The 19568-nt window shown below is 36.3% G+C and overlaps 1 protein-coding gene across 2 annotated transcripts in view; it reads left to right on the top strand.

Moving 5' to 3' along the window:
- The window catches only part of LOC106471595 (ATP-binding cassette sub-family B member 8, mitochondrial-like), a 59515-nt gene that overhangs the window by 17663 nt on the left and 22284 nt on the right, over nucleotides 1-19568 (top strand). For both annotated transcript variants that reach the window (XM_013932207.2, XM_022400210.1), the window contains exons 4-7: nucleotides 254-424; nucleotides 7479-7624; nucleotides 11118-11193; nucleotides 17308-17448. In XM_013932207.2, coding sequence (XP_013787661.2) covers nucleotides 254-424; nucleotides 7479-7624; nucleotides 11118-11193; nucleotides 17308-17448 — 534 coding nt within the window. The remainder of the gene's footprint in view (nucleotides 1-253; nucleotides 425-7478; nucleotides 7625-11117; nucleotides 11194-17307; nucleotides 17449-19568) is intronic.

The raw sequence follows: 19568 nt of genomic DNA, 5'->3' as shown, positions 1-19568 counted from the left end.
ATAAATGAATTGCATAATACATATTAAAAGCTTACTGTTTACATTATATGTTACTGTTAAGATAATATGTTTGCTGTCTCAAGGAATCCAGTAGTTGTGGTTTTTTATCTTACACTGGTAAACATTTTGTTTATTAAGAAAACTGCAATTAAATAAAAGAAAAAATGCTACAGCAACACATACTTGAACAAACAAATTAAGCTAAAATCATTGGTTCTTACAAATGCATGAAAATATGTTTTCTTTCTTTTAGAGTGCCTTTGTTGTAGCCTTGTTGAACACCAAGATTCCTTCCTTACTAGGTGATGTTATAAATGTTGTATCCAGGTTTACAAGGAATGGTGGTTCCCTTGATGATAAAACAGATTTTTTACAAACAGTCAAAGGACCTGCTGTACATTTAGTTTATTTATATTTAGTCCAGGTAAGTAAATAAGGGTGGACTAGAAACTATATCAATTTTATTTCTCCAATAGAACAGAGGCTGCAACTTTACATTAGTTTGAGAAAAGGGTTGACAAACACTTGGAGATCAGGCTTGATGTCCTATAATTTATATTTATGTATTTTTGTTTTTATTATAGATAATGAATTTAAATCAGATTTTGACTGTTGTAATATTAAAAACCCGAAGAGTTGTTCTGAGATGGTTTCAGATGTTTGATTAGTAGAGTCTCTTTAGTCATAGCTATATATTTTTTACCCTTATTTTAAGTGAAAATGATACACAATTTTCCAAGACAATAACCAACCTTCTCACACAGAAATATTATTTTTCCCGCATGTCTGCATATGATAGTTGCATGTCACTAGCCTTGAGCTAACTCCCACCTAAATTCATGTGTTTAAAGTGAACTGCACTTTTGAATGATGATGTCATCATATGACAATAGCCCTCCACCAGTAGGAGGGTGACACAGCCTCCATGTGCCATAACTCCCTCTATGCACTTGCACTTGTGATAATTTCAGTCTTTTCCTCAGCATTACATTGAACAGATGTGTTCAAATTTCTCATCTAAGTTCAATTTGATGAGATTTGCAGTTGTTAATGGAACTTTCGTTTTTGTTTTAAAAGTATTGATTATTATCTTGAATTCTGAAATGACAGTGACTTCTACTTATTCCCATGTGACTGATGATGTTACATGCACATATAAAGCCTTTTCTACTATGGCTTATAAAGGCTCGTTGACTGTTGGGGATGTTGCAGCCTTTGTTTAACATGTTGTGATTACCACATGTTTATTAGGCCTCTTACTCCCATCCCTTCAGCCAAATTCCTTTCTTCTCAATCATGGATGGTCTGTTGGACTATGAATTTAACCTGCTTTGCTTTGGGTAGTGCCTTACCATTAGGGGAATGATCTTAACCTTCCAGTCTCAGATATGTTCATTTCCTTATTTTCACCTGTGTCCTTTAATATTGCCCATTCTTCACTCCATGAACCCCGTTCTCCCTTGCTTCTTATTAGGGTTTATGCTGTTTACTTTCTCTAACAGCTCCTCACTCACACTCAAATGTCTCATTCCCCTTGTGTTGTATGAATTCAGTCCTCATTTAGTTCTGATTTGCAGACATTCTTCCTTTGCTATCTATATTCTCTGTCTTAGGTATATAATTGGCCAACTTGGGGATTGGGCTCCTTGCCTTCAATTTTGCTTTATAGTTCCCAGTTTTTGCATATTTGTCATTTACTCATCACCCTCTTGTAGTCTTTTATCTGAGACACTGTATTGTGCTTTAGAGGGGTTTATGTAGAGGTTCATTCCCTTTTCTTTGTCAGCTTAATCTGTTCCACTTCTGCTCTGTCCATCATTACTTAGTTCTCCTGATGTTGAGACTCGTTGGGTCGAGTTGCATTCCTCTTTACTGTACATCTTCCTCCTTTATGTGTATATGGTGTTCATCAGGCACCCTTTCTTTGCTTGGACATCTTTAGTGATGTTTACTTCTCACTGGAGACTTGGACTGAAGTTACATGACTTCAGTCCCCATTATCTTCAAAGATTTTTCTCCTTTCTTGACCTTGTCCTTTGACCCCTTTTTCTCATATGGATTAGTCTACTCATTCCAGGTTCCAGATCTCCCCTTTTTTTCTCATCCCCCCCACTACCCAACATCTGTTTCATTACTCCTCTTATCAATGACAGTCCTGTCACATCATGCCCTAAGGGTACCCATCTCTTCCTCTTTGCCAGAAGTTGGTCTCAGTTTCTGCTGACATATTTTCATTTTCTCTACAGTGGTTTTTCTCCTCAGTTCTCTTCACTCTTTTCTCCATTTTCTTTTCTACTCTCTCCGACCATAGCCATGGTAAATGTGTCGGACACTTTCCTATACATCTCTATTGCCCTGTTCTCCAGATGTATTCATTTGTATCATGAGGGGCCCTCACTCACTATCTTCATGGCCTGTGGCTTTCATTCCTTTTCTTGAACAATTGGCTTCTATTGGCCCATTCTTGGTTGGTATCCTCCTATAGCCCCATCCTCATGATGTTACCTTTGATTTGTTCATCAGAATCAGGTGTACCACTTTTGAGTTCACCCTTTCAGCATAGCTTCAGCTCCTAATGTCTTCAACTGAGTCATGGGACATTAGCTCACTACTTCCACAATCTTAGACTTCAGTTCCATTTTTATATGGATGATTGGCTCCTCGTTTCATATTGTGAGGCCTCCTCATTGGCCACATTATATCTTCTTCAAACTGTAGCTCATCTAACTTGGCTGGTCAAATTTTCAAAGTCATTCCTGACTTCAACTCGGTACTTAGTATGCTTTGAAGACTTTTTCCAGTTCTTACCTTTGTTGGATTTAGCCTCCCTCCTTTCATCTGCAAGACATAGAACATCTAGTCACCTCAGTTCTTACCTCTCCTATACTTTCTGTGTGGGAGATTTTATCTCCTATGGGAACTCCTGCATCTATAGAACAGTTGTCCTGCAAGGCCAGCTCACATGAAACTTCTTCAATGGACAGTGTATGAGCTCTTAAGATCCTCTATAATCTTTTGTGAGTCTGCCACCTTCTCTTCTCAATATTCTGTCTCTGTGGCTGGATCATGTGAACACTATGGTTGGCAACCCACTATCACTCCCTCATCTGGTTCTACACCTCCTTACTGATGCTTCTCTTTCAGGTTGTGGGTGTGTCACTGTGTGACTCCACAGTTTTGGAGGTTTAGTCTCCTATGGAGTGTACCTTCCATATAAATATCGTGGTACTCTTGATAGTACACCAGGCATATTCCTGCCTCCTTCCTTGTCTTGTGGATCACTTGGTTATGATCCACTCTGACAATTTTACAATCGTATCCCATATCAATTGCCAAGGTGATTCTTGCTCTTGGGATCTTTGTTTCTACACATTAGACTTACTGTTTTGGGACCACTCACATTGGGTTCATCTGACAGCCTGTCAGGTTCTGGGAGTTTTGAACTTATTGATGGATCAACATTCTCTCTGGACAGGATTCTTCTTATTGAATGTTCACTCCATCCTCAGGTGTTTCATTGGATTTATACCTAGTTGAGCATGTCAATGATCAATGTCTTTGCCACTCTTCTCAGTACCAAACTTCCCCTCTTCTGGTCCTCAATACCTCAACCAGCTGTTCTGGTTGTGAATCCCTTAACCATGATTGATCTAATTTATTTCTTTATGCATATCTCCTCTCTTCGTCTTCTCCCATGCATCTTGGCATTGATTCACAACACTCCTGGCCAGGTGCTGTTGGTAGCATCTTTTAGGCTGGCTCAGGCTTGGTTCTCTCTTCTCCACCAACTGGCATCCACACCTCTTCCTGTACCTTTGTTTCTGTCCTTCTTGCTCAAACATTGCACTTCTCTGTTATCCACGAGTGTGATCCCTTCATCTTCACACATGGGATTTATCGGGCCCCTTGCTCACAGGTCTCTCAGATTGTATAATTCATCTATTCCATTTGTGTCATCCTTCCACACTCTGTCTACCAATACAAGTTGCAGTTTTTTGCTACTTGACCATCCATCCCTCTCTGCCACCAGGCTATTCTACTATTTTCCACCTCTCAGCCTTCTTTACCTGGTTGTTCAACCAAGGATTGTTGGTTTCTGTCATTGAGACTATTAAGCAGCCTTATTGTCTACTTTTGCCTTTTCTGCTATGATTCTGCCTTTTCCTCCCCTGTTCTCTCCTTCTTGTTTCAGTCCTTCTAAATTCATTCTCCCTCTCACCTAGTTTCTCTGGCCAATTGAGACCTTAATAAGGCTCTTCATGCTATTATACGTGCCCTGTTTGAATCCTTGGCTACTTACTACTTGTACATTTTCTCTCTCTTATGTATTTCTTTATCCTTCTTGCTTGTAGTCATCACAGATCTGATTTTTATGCATTGGGTACCACCCAGACATTATTTTATAGATCTTCTCCAATTTTATTTGCAAGATGTGCAGTTCAGGAGAGTTATTATATAATTTCTGTGGATATTCACCCTATATGATTGTTCTCACTCTCATTGCTGTTGTACCCAGTTCAGGTGGTCAAGGGTTACTTATCATGCACAGTTCCCTTTCAGGATTCTCTCAGTTGTTTATTCTTTCCATGGAACCCATAATTTTCCAGGAATCTTTCATCATCTACACTTACCGTGTTGCTTCATCAACTCATCTGGATCATCTATTCTTCATTGGATGAAGATGCTCACAGGCTGTGCCATGTCACTTCATATCAAATCCACCACATGACTTACTCTCTGGCCTTGCACCTTTGACTACCTTTGGACAAAATCCTACAGGCTGGAATGTGGATATTGCCTAATGCTTTCATCTCACATTATCTCCATCATCTGGATTTCGCTTCCCTTCAGTCATGATCATCCAGTCCACTCACCGTCTTTAATGGTAATGACCTTTTTTTATTTCCTTACCTGTGTGTACTAATAATCTCATGTATATACCTCAGAACCCACCTAGTGGCTGGTATTGCCTCACAGGGTGTACATAGTTTGCCAAATACACATCCAGTCAGGGGTAATGGAAAGTGTTAATCCTATCCACCCTGATTCCAGTGTGCCCATTGTTGAGATGGGATTATCTGAAAGACCACTAAGATGGTATATTTATATATCACTATCAATTCCAGACCACCAAGGTAGTGCCTGCACTTTTTCCTGGCTTGCACATGCTAACTTTTCAAAATTTCATGGTAAGCCTTTGTACCTTTTCCAGTGGTTAGGTATAACATAATCTGGGCACATCTGAGTTTCCAACACAAATCCCCCTTCCCCAATCTCTGAGTACAACATGGGAGACCCTTGCCAGCTTTGGTTCTTAGTCATTAGGGTGATTGACTTGGAGAGTTCCTTGCCAGTTTTATGATCCCTCGAGAGAGAGTCCAAGTGGACAGCACAATGCAGTGGGAAGTAGTGCAGGGGTATCCATGTTAATGTAGTGTAGGTTGGTCCTTGTTGTGTTGTATGCCAATTTCCTTGCAGTTTTCACCAGCCGGATGGGATAGAGTGTTCTCCTTGGGTGGCAGGAAGGGATCTTAGTCCCCATTCTTGTATGTAAGGTGAGTAAATTGTATGACAGAACATATACCAAATCATACAGTCTGATTATTGTCCTAGCCACACTACATCTCATGTCCATCCAACATATTGTATGCAAATGCTTGGTTGTTCTTGGATTTTTCAGCCCATCTCTGTGACACAGTGGCTCATTTTTGCTTTTCTCCTTTTATATTTCCATCTAGACAACGAGTATATCTAGCCTGAGTAATATACTTTTTTTCTTGTGTTCATCCTCTAGTAAGCCCCAATATTGGGTATCATGCTCCACTTCTGATGCCTTTTCTAAAAAGAGCTTAACAAGGTTTTTTCCTTTGCACCAACCCCTCCACATTCATGTGGATTCTAGCTATTGTGTGCAGAGAGGTGGATCATTTCAAAAGTTAATGTTTTCCTTATCTGAAAATGTATTTCCAGAAGATACTTTCCTCCCCTCTAATGTGTACATAATTCTTGCTTTGATAAATGAAGTTGACTTCAGGTGCATGTGATTATGGGGATCTACTGCATATGGAGGATGTGTTGCCCTCCTATTGGTGGAGGGTGAACAGATAGTTGAAATTCTAATTATTATTTTTTTCTGAAGATTCACTTTGTATTGTTAATAAATCTAATGTTTATGTTCATTAATCTGTCAGCAACAAAACTACAAATCATTAACCTGTGGAATAGAGTACTGTATACAATACCTTGATTTGTATTTATCTTCTACTACAGATGTAACATTTAAATATAACACATAATACTATTTGTTCTGTGGTTACTTCTGTATTTACTGTTAAAGTTAGACACAGAAAGTGAATAAACTAGTTTCTAGTAAATGTAATGTTTTATACACATGAACTAGTTTCAATTAAATGTACTTACTATGTAATGTTTTTATACACATGAAGTAGTTTCAAGTAAATGTACTTACAATGTAATGTTTTTATACACATGAACTAGTTTCAAGTAAATGCACTTATTATGTAATGTTTTTATACACATGAACTAGTTTCAAGTAAATGTACTTACAATGTAATGTTTTTATACACATGAACTAGTTTCAAGTAAATGTACTTATTATGTAATGTTTTTATACACATGAAGTAGTTTCAAGTAAATGTACTTACAATGTAATGTTTTTATACACATGAACTAGTTTCAAGTAAATGTACTTATCATGTAATGTTTTTATACACATGAACTAGTTTCAAGTAAATGTACTTACTATGTAATGTTTTTATACACATAAACTAGTTTCAAGTAAATGTACTTACTATGTAATGTTTTTATACACATGAAGTAGTTTCAAGTAAATGTACTTACAATGTAATGTTTTTATACACATGAACTAGTTTCAAGTAAATGTACTTACTATGTAATGTTTTTATACACATGAACTAGTTTCAAATGATAATTTTATGCAAAGTTTTTACAAAGTAGCCATATTTTTCTCATTTCCTTTTTCCCATCATCAACTTGTTACTGCCACTTTGTTGGCATATCAACATTTTTTTTATAGTTCTGTTCTTAGAATTATATCACAAAATGATGCTAAAATTAAAACAATAATTGAACATCTAAGTCTTCTTTAATCATTTCAGTTAAACGTGTCGGACAAGTTAAGATGTCTTTACTCAATGCTTCCATTCACCAGTAATAATATTTTGATAAAGATGGCGGATTCCATATTGCAAAATCAGCAAGATAATTATAGGAATTTTGTTTAAACAAAGTTTTCAATAAAAATACAGTTATTGACATTTTAATTTATAAGTTTTTTGTGAAGCATTACAATATGAGTGACCTGCTGTATCTTTTGTAGACTTGTAAGAAATAATTAATTTTTCTGCTTACTTTTTTATCTTTTAATAAAAGTAAACTGAAGCCTTTAAATGCTTCAAACATTGTTTTATCTATTGGATTTCTTCATTTCTTCCCAGAGTATCTTTACCTTTGTGTACATTTCCACTCTGTCCTGTGCAGGAGAGAGATTAGCCTGTCGCATTCGACAAGAATTGTTTGCTTCCATACTGAGGCAAGATGTTACATTTTTTGATGCCCACAGAACAGGAGAAATTGTTAGCAGGTAAGGTCTAAATGTAAACTTATCTACATGTGAACACACTTTTCAAGGAACAGAATTATCTTGCAACAGTTGTACATGCATCACTAACCAGGAAAATCTACTTGTTCATTTCCTTCTATGCTTTTTTTACTAGTTTTGAATGATCTAATTGCAATATATGTAGAAAGAATTACTTATGAAATAATATATAACAGAATAGTATTACTGTTTGGCCTGTCACAACTTGGTTTTGATAAAGTGTGAAAGTAAAGGATCAGCCAAGAAAATATTTTTCAACTGATTAAAGCTCAATGTACTTGTAAGGTTATTTTCAAAGGCATATAAACTGTTTCAAAGTTCATTTGTATTGAAATAAAAATAATCAAACCAACAATGTCATATTGAATGTCAAGAAGGATTCTTTTTAAATTTGCATATTTGTATGTATGTATGTACAGTATATGTGTGTATATGTAATATGCAGAGCACAGACTGAGACCTGTATTTCTAGTTTTAATATGAGATATTGTTACACTACCCTGAAGAGGTGCTCAAATGAAAAATGTTCATTGAAGTGGTTTGGAAATCATGTATTAAAATTTCTGTTAGTGTGAAAACTGTGTGTGCAGCTCTAATCCTTTTTGTTATGCTACTTTACTTATTTCCAGAGCATAATGAGAAAGATTAGATGTAGTGTACATCTATATAAGTGTATGTGTAAATGGGAAGATGAGATGTAATATAATTGGAGTGTACATCTATACAAGTGTAAGTGTAAATGGGAAGTAATATAAATAGATGAAATATAAATAGATGTAATATGAATGGAAAGATTAGATGTAGTGTACGTCTATATAAGAGTAAGTGTAAATGGGTAGTTAAGGTGTATTATAAATGGAAATATTAAATGTAGTGTACATCTGTGTAAGTAAGACTACACGTGAAGTTGAGATGTAATATGAATGGAAAGATTAGATGTAGTGTACATCTATATAAGAGTAAGTGTAAATGGGTAGTTAAGGTGTATTATAAATGGAAATATTAAATGTAGTGTACATCTGTGTAAGTAAGAGTACACGTGAAGTTGAGATGTAATATGAATGGAAAGATTAGATGTAGTGTACGTCTATATAAGAGTAAGGGTAAATGGGTAGTTATGGTGTATTATAAATGGAAATATTAAATGTAGTGTACATCTATGTAAGTAAGAGTACACAGGAAGTTGAAATGTAATATGAATGGAAAGATTAGATGTAGTGTACGTCTATATAGGTTTTATTTTAGCAGTTGTAGGATAAACTGTACCTCACAGTATTACCACACTCTACCATCCAGACAAAATTTTTGTTCATCAGTAAAACTTGAGTCAAGTCATTGAGGATGCACTGTGTACATATTAAGGAGGTTTGATCTTTTCTGACCATTCCTTAAGGTCTAGTCTTTACCATATTTAAAACTGTGACAAGTTAAAGATAATTTTATAGTTTATGTTAATGAAGTAGTGGTGTGGACATGATTGTAAATGCTAATATCTATCCTTGCATTGCCCAAGGGCAGTCCTTACTATAATGCTATGCACAAGTTCCCCAAGTTTGATAATGATATAACACAGGAAAATTAACATATTGCAACAAGTTGAAAAAGTTGTTACACAACAGTGGAAAAAAAAAAAGCCTTAAGCAATCAGATCCCTCACTTTGCTTTTAGGCCACAGTTATTGAATGTTGTAACCAAACAAAATGATTGTAGGATCAACAGCTATCTTGTTCATACACAATTCATGAAAATGTTTGAATATCATCAGCAGTTTCTTTCTTCATGATATACCTAATGAAAGGAAGAAGGGTAATAACAGTGATTCTGAATTCAAGGCATCTAACCACTGTTAATATATAATTAAAATTAACTAATTCTGAACATACATGTATATATATTTTTATATGTTGATTCATCCTCTGTGTAGAAAATATACTGATGTTAAAAGATGAAATCTACAGACTTACATTTGTATTTTAAACATCAGTTAAAGAAGAATTAGAATTTATAATACCAGAGCTAAACATCTGCTCTTTCAGTTCATTGCTATGCAAGTCAAGCAACTAATGATCAGTCATGATCTGAAATGCAAATGATTAATCATTCAGTTTATGCTGTATATGCACAGTTTTTTCTTGTTTGTTGCTTACAAGTGAAGTATTTTCAGATTTTTCATGAACCATTGTTGAACTTCAAAGAAGATACTTGGATGTTTCACTCATGTTGAGAGCCACAGAATGAGTAGAAGCTTGCAAGTCAGCAACTATTGTGAAGTGTCATAAGCGGAATGTGGAAGTGCTTCCAAACCAGTGGTGAAGTTGCTCAAACACCTGAACAAGACAGACCATCATCCACAACACGAGCATGCAACTGCTACATATATCTGTCAGTTCTGGCTCACTGGAACTATACACTCTGTCAGTATATATATATATATATATATATATATGGTTAAAAGTAGATTTTACATGGCCAGATACACAGCGAGGCACATTCCACTCAGAACTAGGAAAAAAACAGCTTGTATGCATTAGTGTAAAGAACACATCCAATGGACCAGTGCTCTTACATATGAAAACCTGGAACCAGGAATATGATGCATAGGGAGGTAATGGAGGTATAGTGTGGATAATAATAAGCTTTGACAGATACACTGAGCTATACATTTTAAAAATAGCACCATCAAAGTTACACACCCCATGGTTGTGCTACCATATTCTGGTACAGTTAGCTCTGACTAATGGATAATAAAACCAATCCTTACCATTCTAAAGTTGTTGACACACATTCCTTGAAGAAGAGGTAATTGATCAGAACATGTTGCGTACTGCCTAGTTCTTAGTCACATCAAGCATGAGTAGTGTAATCTTGGGAAACATGTTGCATCCTGCCAAATGACTCAAGATACCTAGGAATACTTGGAAATATATTTTAAGCTTGTAACATTAGTGACAGGCTACCCTTGATGTTCCTGGTGCATTGTAACCATTCTCCATATGGAAGTGGAATGTCATTTATAAAAACAGGCAAAAATGACCAATCAGTTGCATATCAAATAATGTAATGAATTATCATTTACATGAAAATTATCTGATGGGTGATTAACATCACTTTATAACTGTGGCTTTTGACTTTTCTTAACTAAAATAGTGTAAATCCAGCTATCACTGCAAATAATGCAATTGTTATGAGTGGAGAAATATATGCTGAGTACAGTTTTCACAAGTTTAATGAGGATTGGTGCTTCGAACACTTTGACAGTAAAGATTTAACTTAATTAGTTAAATTATGCACTTGCTATTTTCAGATTGTGTCATGACCTATGGCAGAAGGTACTGGTGTTTTTAATTGGACTTTGGAGGATTATATATATATATTCTGTTATTGCATATATTGTATATATATATACATACATACAATGTACACAGACACAAAACATTGTTTTGTGTGCTTATGTTCTAATATATTTTATTTACAGATTGACCATTGATGTACAAGATTTTAAAAGTTCTTTCAAAATGTGTATATCTCAGGGTTTCCGGAGCTTTACCCAGGTAAGAATTGTTATTTTGTTAAATGAAATTACTCTATGTGCAGCTTACATAACTTAATTCTGAAATGATATTTCACCTCTTCACACAGAATAGCTTAATCTTTCATGTGTTGGCCTATGCGACTTTCATGTTACTAGCCTTGAGCTGATTCCCACTTAAAAATCATGTATTTAACATAAACAGCACTAGTCTATGATGACATCAACATGCTACAATAGCCCTTCATCAATAGGAGGGCAATACAACCTCCTGGTCCAGTAACTCCACTTAAGCACTTGCACTTGAAATAACTTCATTCTTTTCCTTTGTATTGTCTTTAATAAATGTTTTTTTTATTTTTCACTGTTGTTCAGTTATGTAAGATTTTCTTTAGTGAATAGGACTCTATTTTTATTCAGGTTAACTGATTTTTTTACTTATTAGTGAAGTACAAGAGAAAGAAGCTTGTTTTTCTCTCCTGCTTACTCATTATGAATTCTCAAGTGATGGTAACTTTTATTTCATCCTGTAATGGTAATGAAGTCACTAACACATGACCTGTGTCTACAGTGGCTTCTGAAAGTCCATTCTCTGTCATTGTTCAATGGGTGGTGGGTTTCCTCAAGCACACTGGGCCTTATCCTTCTGTTTATTCAGCCGACGTTCCTTCTTCTTAGTTTGAATATGACCAAAATGATGATTTTCACTGGCTGTTTCCCCATTAGGGTTTGCTCTAGGTACTATTTTTTCTGTGAAAGAAAATCCTCAACTTTTCAATTTTCAAAGTTTTTTTTTATATGATTTCACAGTATGTTTTTTACTTTCTCCTTTGATTCCCCCATTCTTTACTTCATCCCTCCTTCCCCTGATATTAGAGTTTATGCAGTCTTGTTTCTTGAACAACTGTGTACCCATAACACATGCCTCATCCTCCTCACCTGGCTTATGGCTATTCTTCTTTACCATTTCTTGGTACCCTGTCTTAAGAATCTTTTTTACCTCTTTGAGGTGGAACCCTTAACTTCTGTTTCACTTTCTAATGCCCAGTATTCTCACCTTTACCTCTTTGTTACCACTCTCAAATCTTACCTCTCGTCCTTCCACATTATTTCTGAGGCACTTCATCGTGCTGTGGGTGGGTTTTTGGGAGAGGTTTGCTCTCTAATTTTTACAACTTTGGCCCATACTTCTATTTCTGCTCTATCCCTCCTTAGTTGGTTCAACTGCTGTTTTGGGTCAGGATGCTCTTCTGACTAATATTCACCTGCCTCACTCTTATTGTAGTGATCTTTGTTGGGCTTCTTTTCTTCACCCTGAGGTCTGACACACTGGAGACCAATACCAAGTCAGCTTGGCATAAATCCTTGTTGTCTTCTTTGGTTTCTTGTCTTTCTTAACTTCACCCTTCTTTTACAGTCCATAGATCTATTCAATCCTTGTCTTCCTTACCATTTCCAGTTTCCTGCTCTTGGTCTTCTTGCCCTACCACTTCCAGATGTTAGGGGCATCGCTCATCTTGTCAGTGAATATCCTGTTGGGTCTGGCCAAGTGGGCACCTATTTGTTTCACTTTGTCAACCTTTTGTTTTTGTTTTCAGCTAACATATGGGTTCTTCAGGTCCTCGCTCATGACATTTCTCACCATTTCTCTTCTCTTGCTCCCTCTTTCCTACTCCTGTTTCCTTTCCTCATCTCTCACATCCTGTTTATCTTCAGCATTTTGAGGATGCAGTTGTGGCTCTCTTGGCCAAGAACACATTCAATAGAGTATTTACTCCTACTCCAGGATATTACTTTCACCTCTTTGTGGTCCTCAAAAGTACTGGGGACTAATGTATCAACCTTTCATCTCTCAACTAGATTATAGTCATTCCATGGTTCCAGATATAGGGTTTCTTTTCCCTCCAGCAGTCCTTTTCACCCAGTGTGTGGATGAATGAGGTCATCATGTTGGATGCTTTTTTATCTTTTCTGATTGCCCTGTCCTCCAGAAATTTATTTTTTCCCAAAATTGAGTCTTCCAGTTACGTGCTCTTCCTTGTGGCATGGCATCTGTTTCTTACATCTCTAATCATGCAGTGAGGGCATTTTTCAGCCATATTCATAAGCTGGAGCTGAGGTTCCATTATTACATGGATGACTGGCTTCTTCTTGCCCCTTCTCCCACACCTCCATTCTTCTACAGGAGGCTGCTCATCTGGACTGATTTGTCAAGCTTTACATGTCTTTTCTGTTGCCTGCCCAATACTTGGTACATCTGGTTGTGTTTGTAAACTCTCATCTCAGATGGACTCAGCCTTCACCACTTTTCCTGTGAGAAATGGAAGGTCTCGTCCTGATTTGCACTTCTTGTTTGCACCCTATTTGTGAGGTTCTTTCACTTTTTTGAGACACTGGCTTTCTTCAAACCACACATTTCTTTGGGCTGCACTCACATGTATCTCTTCCAGTGACCATTGAAGGACTAGTGGAACCTTTCTCAGAGTTCTTGATGGCATGATTAGTCAATACCGTGGAGATACCTCTTTGCCTCCTCTCCCAGACAGGATTTCTGTCTTCGGGATGTGCATGTCTCTGACCACAATATGACTTTAGGCATTCACTCCACATCAATATCCTTCTTGCAATTCATCACTCATGTTCCTATTTCCTACTTCTTTTTGTTGATCAGTTGGTCATGATCCACATCAACAATTCCTCAGTTCTTTCTAACATCAACCACTAGTGGAGCACCAGTTCCAAGAGTCTTTGCTTTTATACATTGGACTTGCTGTTTTAGGCCCATTCCCATTGAGTATTTTCATAGGTTGTCATGTTCTGGGAGCTCTGAACCTGGTGGTAGATTGCCTCTCTAGGCTGGACCAGATTCTGCCCATGAAATGATCTCTCCACCCTTAGGTTTTTCATTGGGTTTGCTCTCAGTTGAGCATGCCCTTCATGGATGCCTTTGCCACTCCTCTTAATGCCAAGCTTCCATTCTTCTGGACCTCAGTTTCTCATCCTTTGCCTCTGGCAGTCAATGCTCTCATCCAGGACTGGTCCCACCTTTTTCTGGATACCTATCCCTCTCTTTGTCTCCTCCCTCGTGTCCTAGCCTTGATACATGATACTCTTTGTTGGATCCTGTTGGTGGTGCCTCTTTGGCCTGCACATCCCTGGCTTATCCTCCTTCATCAGCTGGCATCCAGCCCCATTCTTCTTCTGCCCAATTCCTCTTCTCTATTACTCCAACCTCCCACATCTCTTTTTTTTTTCATCCAGGGGCTGTTGTCCCTTCATCTTCATATGTGGGATTTGTCCAGTCCATCATCCTCAGAGCAGGACTCTATGATCATGTAGCCTTCTTATCACTTTTTAGTTATCCTTCAACTTTCTCTGTTTATTTATGCAAGTGGCGAATTTTTCAACATTGGTCCATCTGCCACTCCCATTTTCCAGGCTATCTTTCCATGGCCCTTCTTTTGGCCTTTTTTACTTAGCTGTTCAACCATGTTTTGTTGATCTCCACTGTTGTTGTTTATTGAGTGGTTTTGTCAATCATGTTTTGCCTTTCCTCCTACCTGTCCTCTCTACTTTGCTCTGGTCCTTCTTTCTTCACCAACTCCCTTGTCTGACTCATGCTTGATTGGTAACTTAATGTGGTTTGATATGCTCTTACATGTGCCCCATTCATACTGTTGGCTTTTTTCTTTGTGTATTATTTTTCTCTGAAGGCATACTTTCTTCTTCTCACCTGTGGTTACCAATTTTCAGATACATATGCCATTGATGATTCCTGCACTGTCTTCTGCTGTATTTATTTACTTGTCTACATGGACCTGGATTTTTTTTTCCCCAAGACTTCAGCTGCTTGGGAAAGTGATTGTTCTTTTTCTCCTATCTATGTCCCTCCATCCTTTCTATTTTTCACCTCTACTCGTTCAGACCTAGATTGTATTCTGTATCCAGTTTGGGCTGTTCGGTGTTATTTCGCACATGCATTTTTTTTCAGGGCTCCCACCATTGTCTTTTTTTAGATTCTTCCTTATCCAGGGACGTCTCACCTACTACCCTTACTGGATAGGTCAACCAATGCCTCCAATTGGAGTATTCTTCCCTGGATGTTGAGGCTTGCAGGCTTTTCCATATTTTGTCACATCAAATTTGTCACCTGTCTCACTCTTGGATGTCATTTTTGCTGACCAATGGACTAGATCCTTCAGAATGGTATGTGGATAACTCACCACATGTTTGTCTCACGTTATCTTCATCATCTGGTTGTTTTGTCTGCCGCAGGATTTTGACTCTCTCCACTTGCTGTTCAAAAGTCTACATACCTTCTTTGAGAAGGTTAAATATGTTTTTTTATTACTCCTTTCCCTTTTATAGGATCCTGCCAGGTAGCTGGTGTTGCCTCTCAAGGTATGCTTATTTCCTAAAATCTGCATTGGGCCAGGAGTGATAGATAGAACTTAAACCATCCACCCTGGCCTTACCAGTGCCCACTGTTGAGATGGGATGTTCTGCTACACTACTAGACGTATCCTCATGATATTAAAATCATTGCCCAATCTAGACAGTATCATTCCATGGACTATCATAGAAAAAGCACCAGAGACGTGTCTGCCCACTTCTTTTTCTTGCTCTCATTTAAAAATAGGGTTTTGCAGTCACCTTTTGCACTGTCTCTGGTAAAAGACCTTTCCAACAAGTGTCTGATGAGATCTGAGCAGTTCTTCAGATCTCCCCACCATAATATCTCTCCCCTCCTCCTCCTAGTTTAGTATAGGAGAACCTTGTCACTCACCTGTTTCTAGCTGCTGGGGTGGTGGACCTTGGATAGTTCCTCACTGATTGTGCACAGCACTGGTGGGAGTTAGCTCAGTGGTAACACTGTTTGTGTAGTGCCTGTAACCTTTGAAGCAACTCTCCTCTTGCAGCGAGAGTAAGTCCATTTCAGTCGAGGTGTGATGCACTCCATAAGGTTTGATCACACCCTAACCTCACAACATTTCTTGGCTCACCAACCATTTGTGTGTGGGTGCTTGGCTGGTCATGATCAATTTCTGCTCATCCTTGTGACACTTGGGGCTGTTTTTCGTTTCCATCTGTTTCCTTCTGAATGATGAGTATACCCTGGTCAAGATGAGATGTGGTCTTTCCCTAAGTAGACCCTGCCATTGGGGTTACACTCCATTGGCTTCTTTTTGAGTGCTTTCTAAAAGAAGCTCTTCTAGGTTTAATGTTTGCACTAGCCCCTCTACCATTTCAGTGTATGGTTCTAGCTATTTTGTGTGTGGAAGTATAGTATTATTTCGAAACTTAATAATTTACTTACTTGAAAATGTATTTCCACGAGATACTCACCACCATACACTTTTCCACCCATCCTCCCCACTTCTGGTGCACGTTTTTTTCTTTTGCCTCATCTAAGAATGAAGTTAATAATGGCTGGAGACGGCTTGAAGTTATTTTAAGTGGAATTGCTTAAGGGATTTTACTGCCCTGTTGGTGGAGGGCTATTGTCGCAAGATGATGTCATCATGTTCTAGCGCAGTTCATGTTAAACATGTAATTTTCAGGTGGGAGTTAGCTAAAGCTAGTTACATGTAAATCTCATAAGCAGACATGTGAGTCAAGCTATTCTGTGTGTGGAGGTAACTATTTACTAGAAATACATTTTCAGATAAGGAAAATGTTAACGGTTGATTGTAAATTTGATTACATTTCTGGACTATTAAGTTTGCCACAATGAAAGTGAATATCTGATAAAAGTACTAGAGTGTAGTACCACATTTGCTTGCTATCATAAAGTATAGTGTATTTTTACTCCTTCTGCTCCATTTTTATATTCTTTTACCATTTAATTTCTCTTGGATATTATTTAAATTTTTTGTATTAGAGTAAGTAAACCTTTTATCTGTATACACAGTCAAAATTTGTTGAATATTAACCTTTCTGTTTGGGACTGTGGAAAGTTTTACTTGTTAATAACTTACTTATTAATAGAAAATATTTCATATGTAAACAAAACTATACATGTAGTTTGAGCTTAATTCTGATCATCTTTTGAAAAAGCTGAATAATAAAAAGAGGGAAAAGCTCTACACTTGTAATATATTTCCAGGTACACATAGTAAAGATAATTTTGTTTCAGACAGCTGGTTGTGTTATTTCTCTGTATCTGATATCACCAAAGATGACAGCCATTATGCTGGTGGCTGTACCTGCTATTATACTAACAGGGACCACACTTGGAGCTATTCTAAGAAAGGTTTCAAAACTAGCTCAAGAACAGGTATGTTGCTTGTACTTTAACTCTCTCACATCTGGATGGGTACAATCTATCTGGAGGGCAAAATTGCACCCCTGATTTAAAAAACATTATAGAAAATACATCATTCTTCCACACATTAGAAAAACAAAATACTTCAGAATTGAAATTAAATTTATCCTGTAAGAAAAGTTTATTTATTTAATTGCATGCATGAAAGTAAAAAAAATCACAAGTTCTGATTTTGGGGGGATTTTATTGAACTCTCAATAAAATCATTAGTTTCTGTGAACTTCATATCACCAAACTAAGCTTTTATCACTTTTGATGATGAGGAACCCACTTTGAGACTAATAATGCTTGGAGACAGCTTGAATGTGTAATGAAGAAAACTTTAATATAAGTTTAACATAACAGCAAATGTACAATGTTTTGACAAGGTTTTTGGCATCATCAATTTTATCACTTTATTTCAATCTCTTTGTGAATCCCACTGAAATAAAAGCCTTTGTGGGTTTTACAGGTGAAAAGAATGGGGAAAATAGTTTTCATGACATGTTTACATCATCATGAAAACTACAATTTCTTGAAGCTGCTCTACACCATGACAACTGAGGTTGAGAAACATTGATTGTCTAAAAATCAATAAAACTACATGTTTCTTTAAATTAAAAGGACAAATTAATACTGTTCGATTAAAAACTATTAACTTTCCTCCTAGGGGAATATAGGTGCTATATTATGCTCAGAAAAGCTGCTTATGAACAATGTTTGCTACAGTGACAGTCCTGAATCTTTTTTTTATAGCTTGCAAAAAGAATACTTTATCATTTTGTACTTCATTTGAATTATGATGTTAAAGGACAATAGGAAAATAGATTGTTTTTTTTTTCTTTTATGAAACAAGATGAGTTAGGGTTTGTTAAAAAAATTTTAGATTTGACTGTATCTAGTTTTATTTAGCCGACAAGACTGTTGTGTTAAGCTTTATTTGTATTAGTCCATTTTGGCCTAAGTCACTTTTTTGAATGGACAGAGAAATTCACCCAAGGTACATTAATGTAAATCAATATCAAACAAGTTTAAAACTTGTTACCCATATTAAATTAAACCTTCTGATTAACAATTTACAAAAGTGAGTTTGCTTAAAATTTCGATATGGTAGAAAAATTATTTTTATTCAACACCAGTGATCATAATCAAAGTGAAACTGCATGTAATTTGTTTTGCAAGTAAAAAAAAAGATCAAATTCACAGTTTTATTTAGCAAAAAAACATCAGTATAGGAAAGTTTTAAAAAAATTTAGGAAGTCCCAAAAATTAGTAATTAAAATCTGCAACAAAAGTAAACATTTTAAATTTATTGTTTCTTAAAAAACACATATCTCAAAGCTACGAATTCATACAAATGTCACATATAAAAAATAGTTTATTTGCAGAAGCTACATACTTGTAGAAAGTAATTATAAAGTCTCAAGCTCTTTCATTCACTGATATTTTTTTTGCAATACTATAAAACAAACCACGATGCATCCAGGTCTTAGAGAGTTAAAAAGACATTCTCCACTGAAATTTATTATTACTATGCATATTTAATATTTTAATATAATAGTAGTAAATATTGTTGAAAATCAACTAGATTAATAGGCTAAATATTCTGAAAGCTTTACTTTCATAAGGTATTTTTCTTCACAAAAATGCAATATAAAGCACTTTTCACTGTCAGTTTTAATTCTATGTAGGTAAAGCTTTTTTACAGGATTTGATAGATCTGGTTTTTGCTAATCCTATTGCCATTGCAGTAATTGATGAAAATGGAAAATTGCACAGAAATTGAATATTTTACCCTCCCAGACATCACTGAGTAAACAAAATATTGTAAAAATATCGCTTAAAGTTACAAGATTATTTAAATTATCTTATTGAATGCAAATATTCTAGTTTTGTCTCACTCTTTACATTCTCATATGTACTTTTTAGTTGGACTTGGGAATAGATTTTTATGTATAAGTTCTTTTATCTTTTTATCACATAAAAAAAAGAAACATATTCCTCTAGATGTTATATTTTATTTTGAATTATGATATACACCTGGAAAAAAGTTAAGCACCCCTGTGTTTTTTTCAAGTGATTCAGATTCGACG

This window comes from Limulus polyphemus, unplaced genomic scaffold (genome assembly GCF_000517525.1).
Source record: "Limulus polyphemus unplaced genomic scaffold, Limulus_polyphemus-2.1.2 Scaffold4720, whole genome shotgun sequence".
Lineage (NCBI taxonomy): Eukaryota > Metazoa > Arthropoda > Merostomata > Xiphosura > Limulidae > Limulus > Limulus polyphemus.
This window is presented reverse-complemented; position numbering and strand designations above follow the sequence as displayed.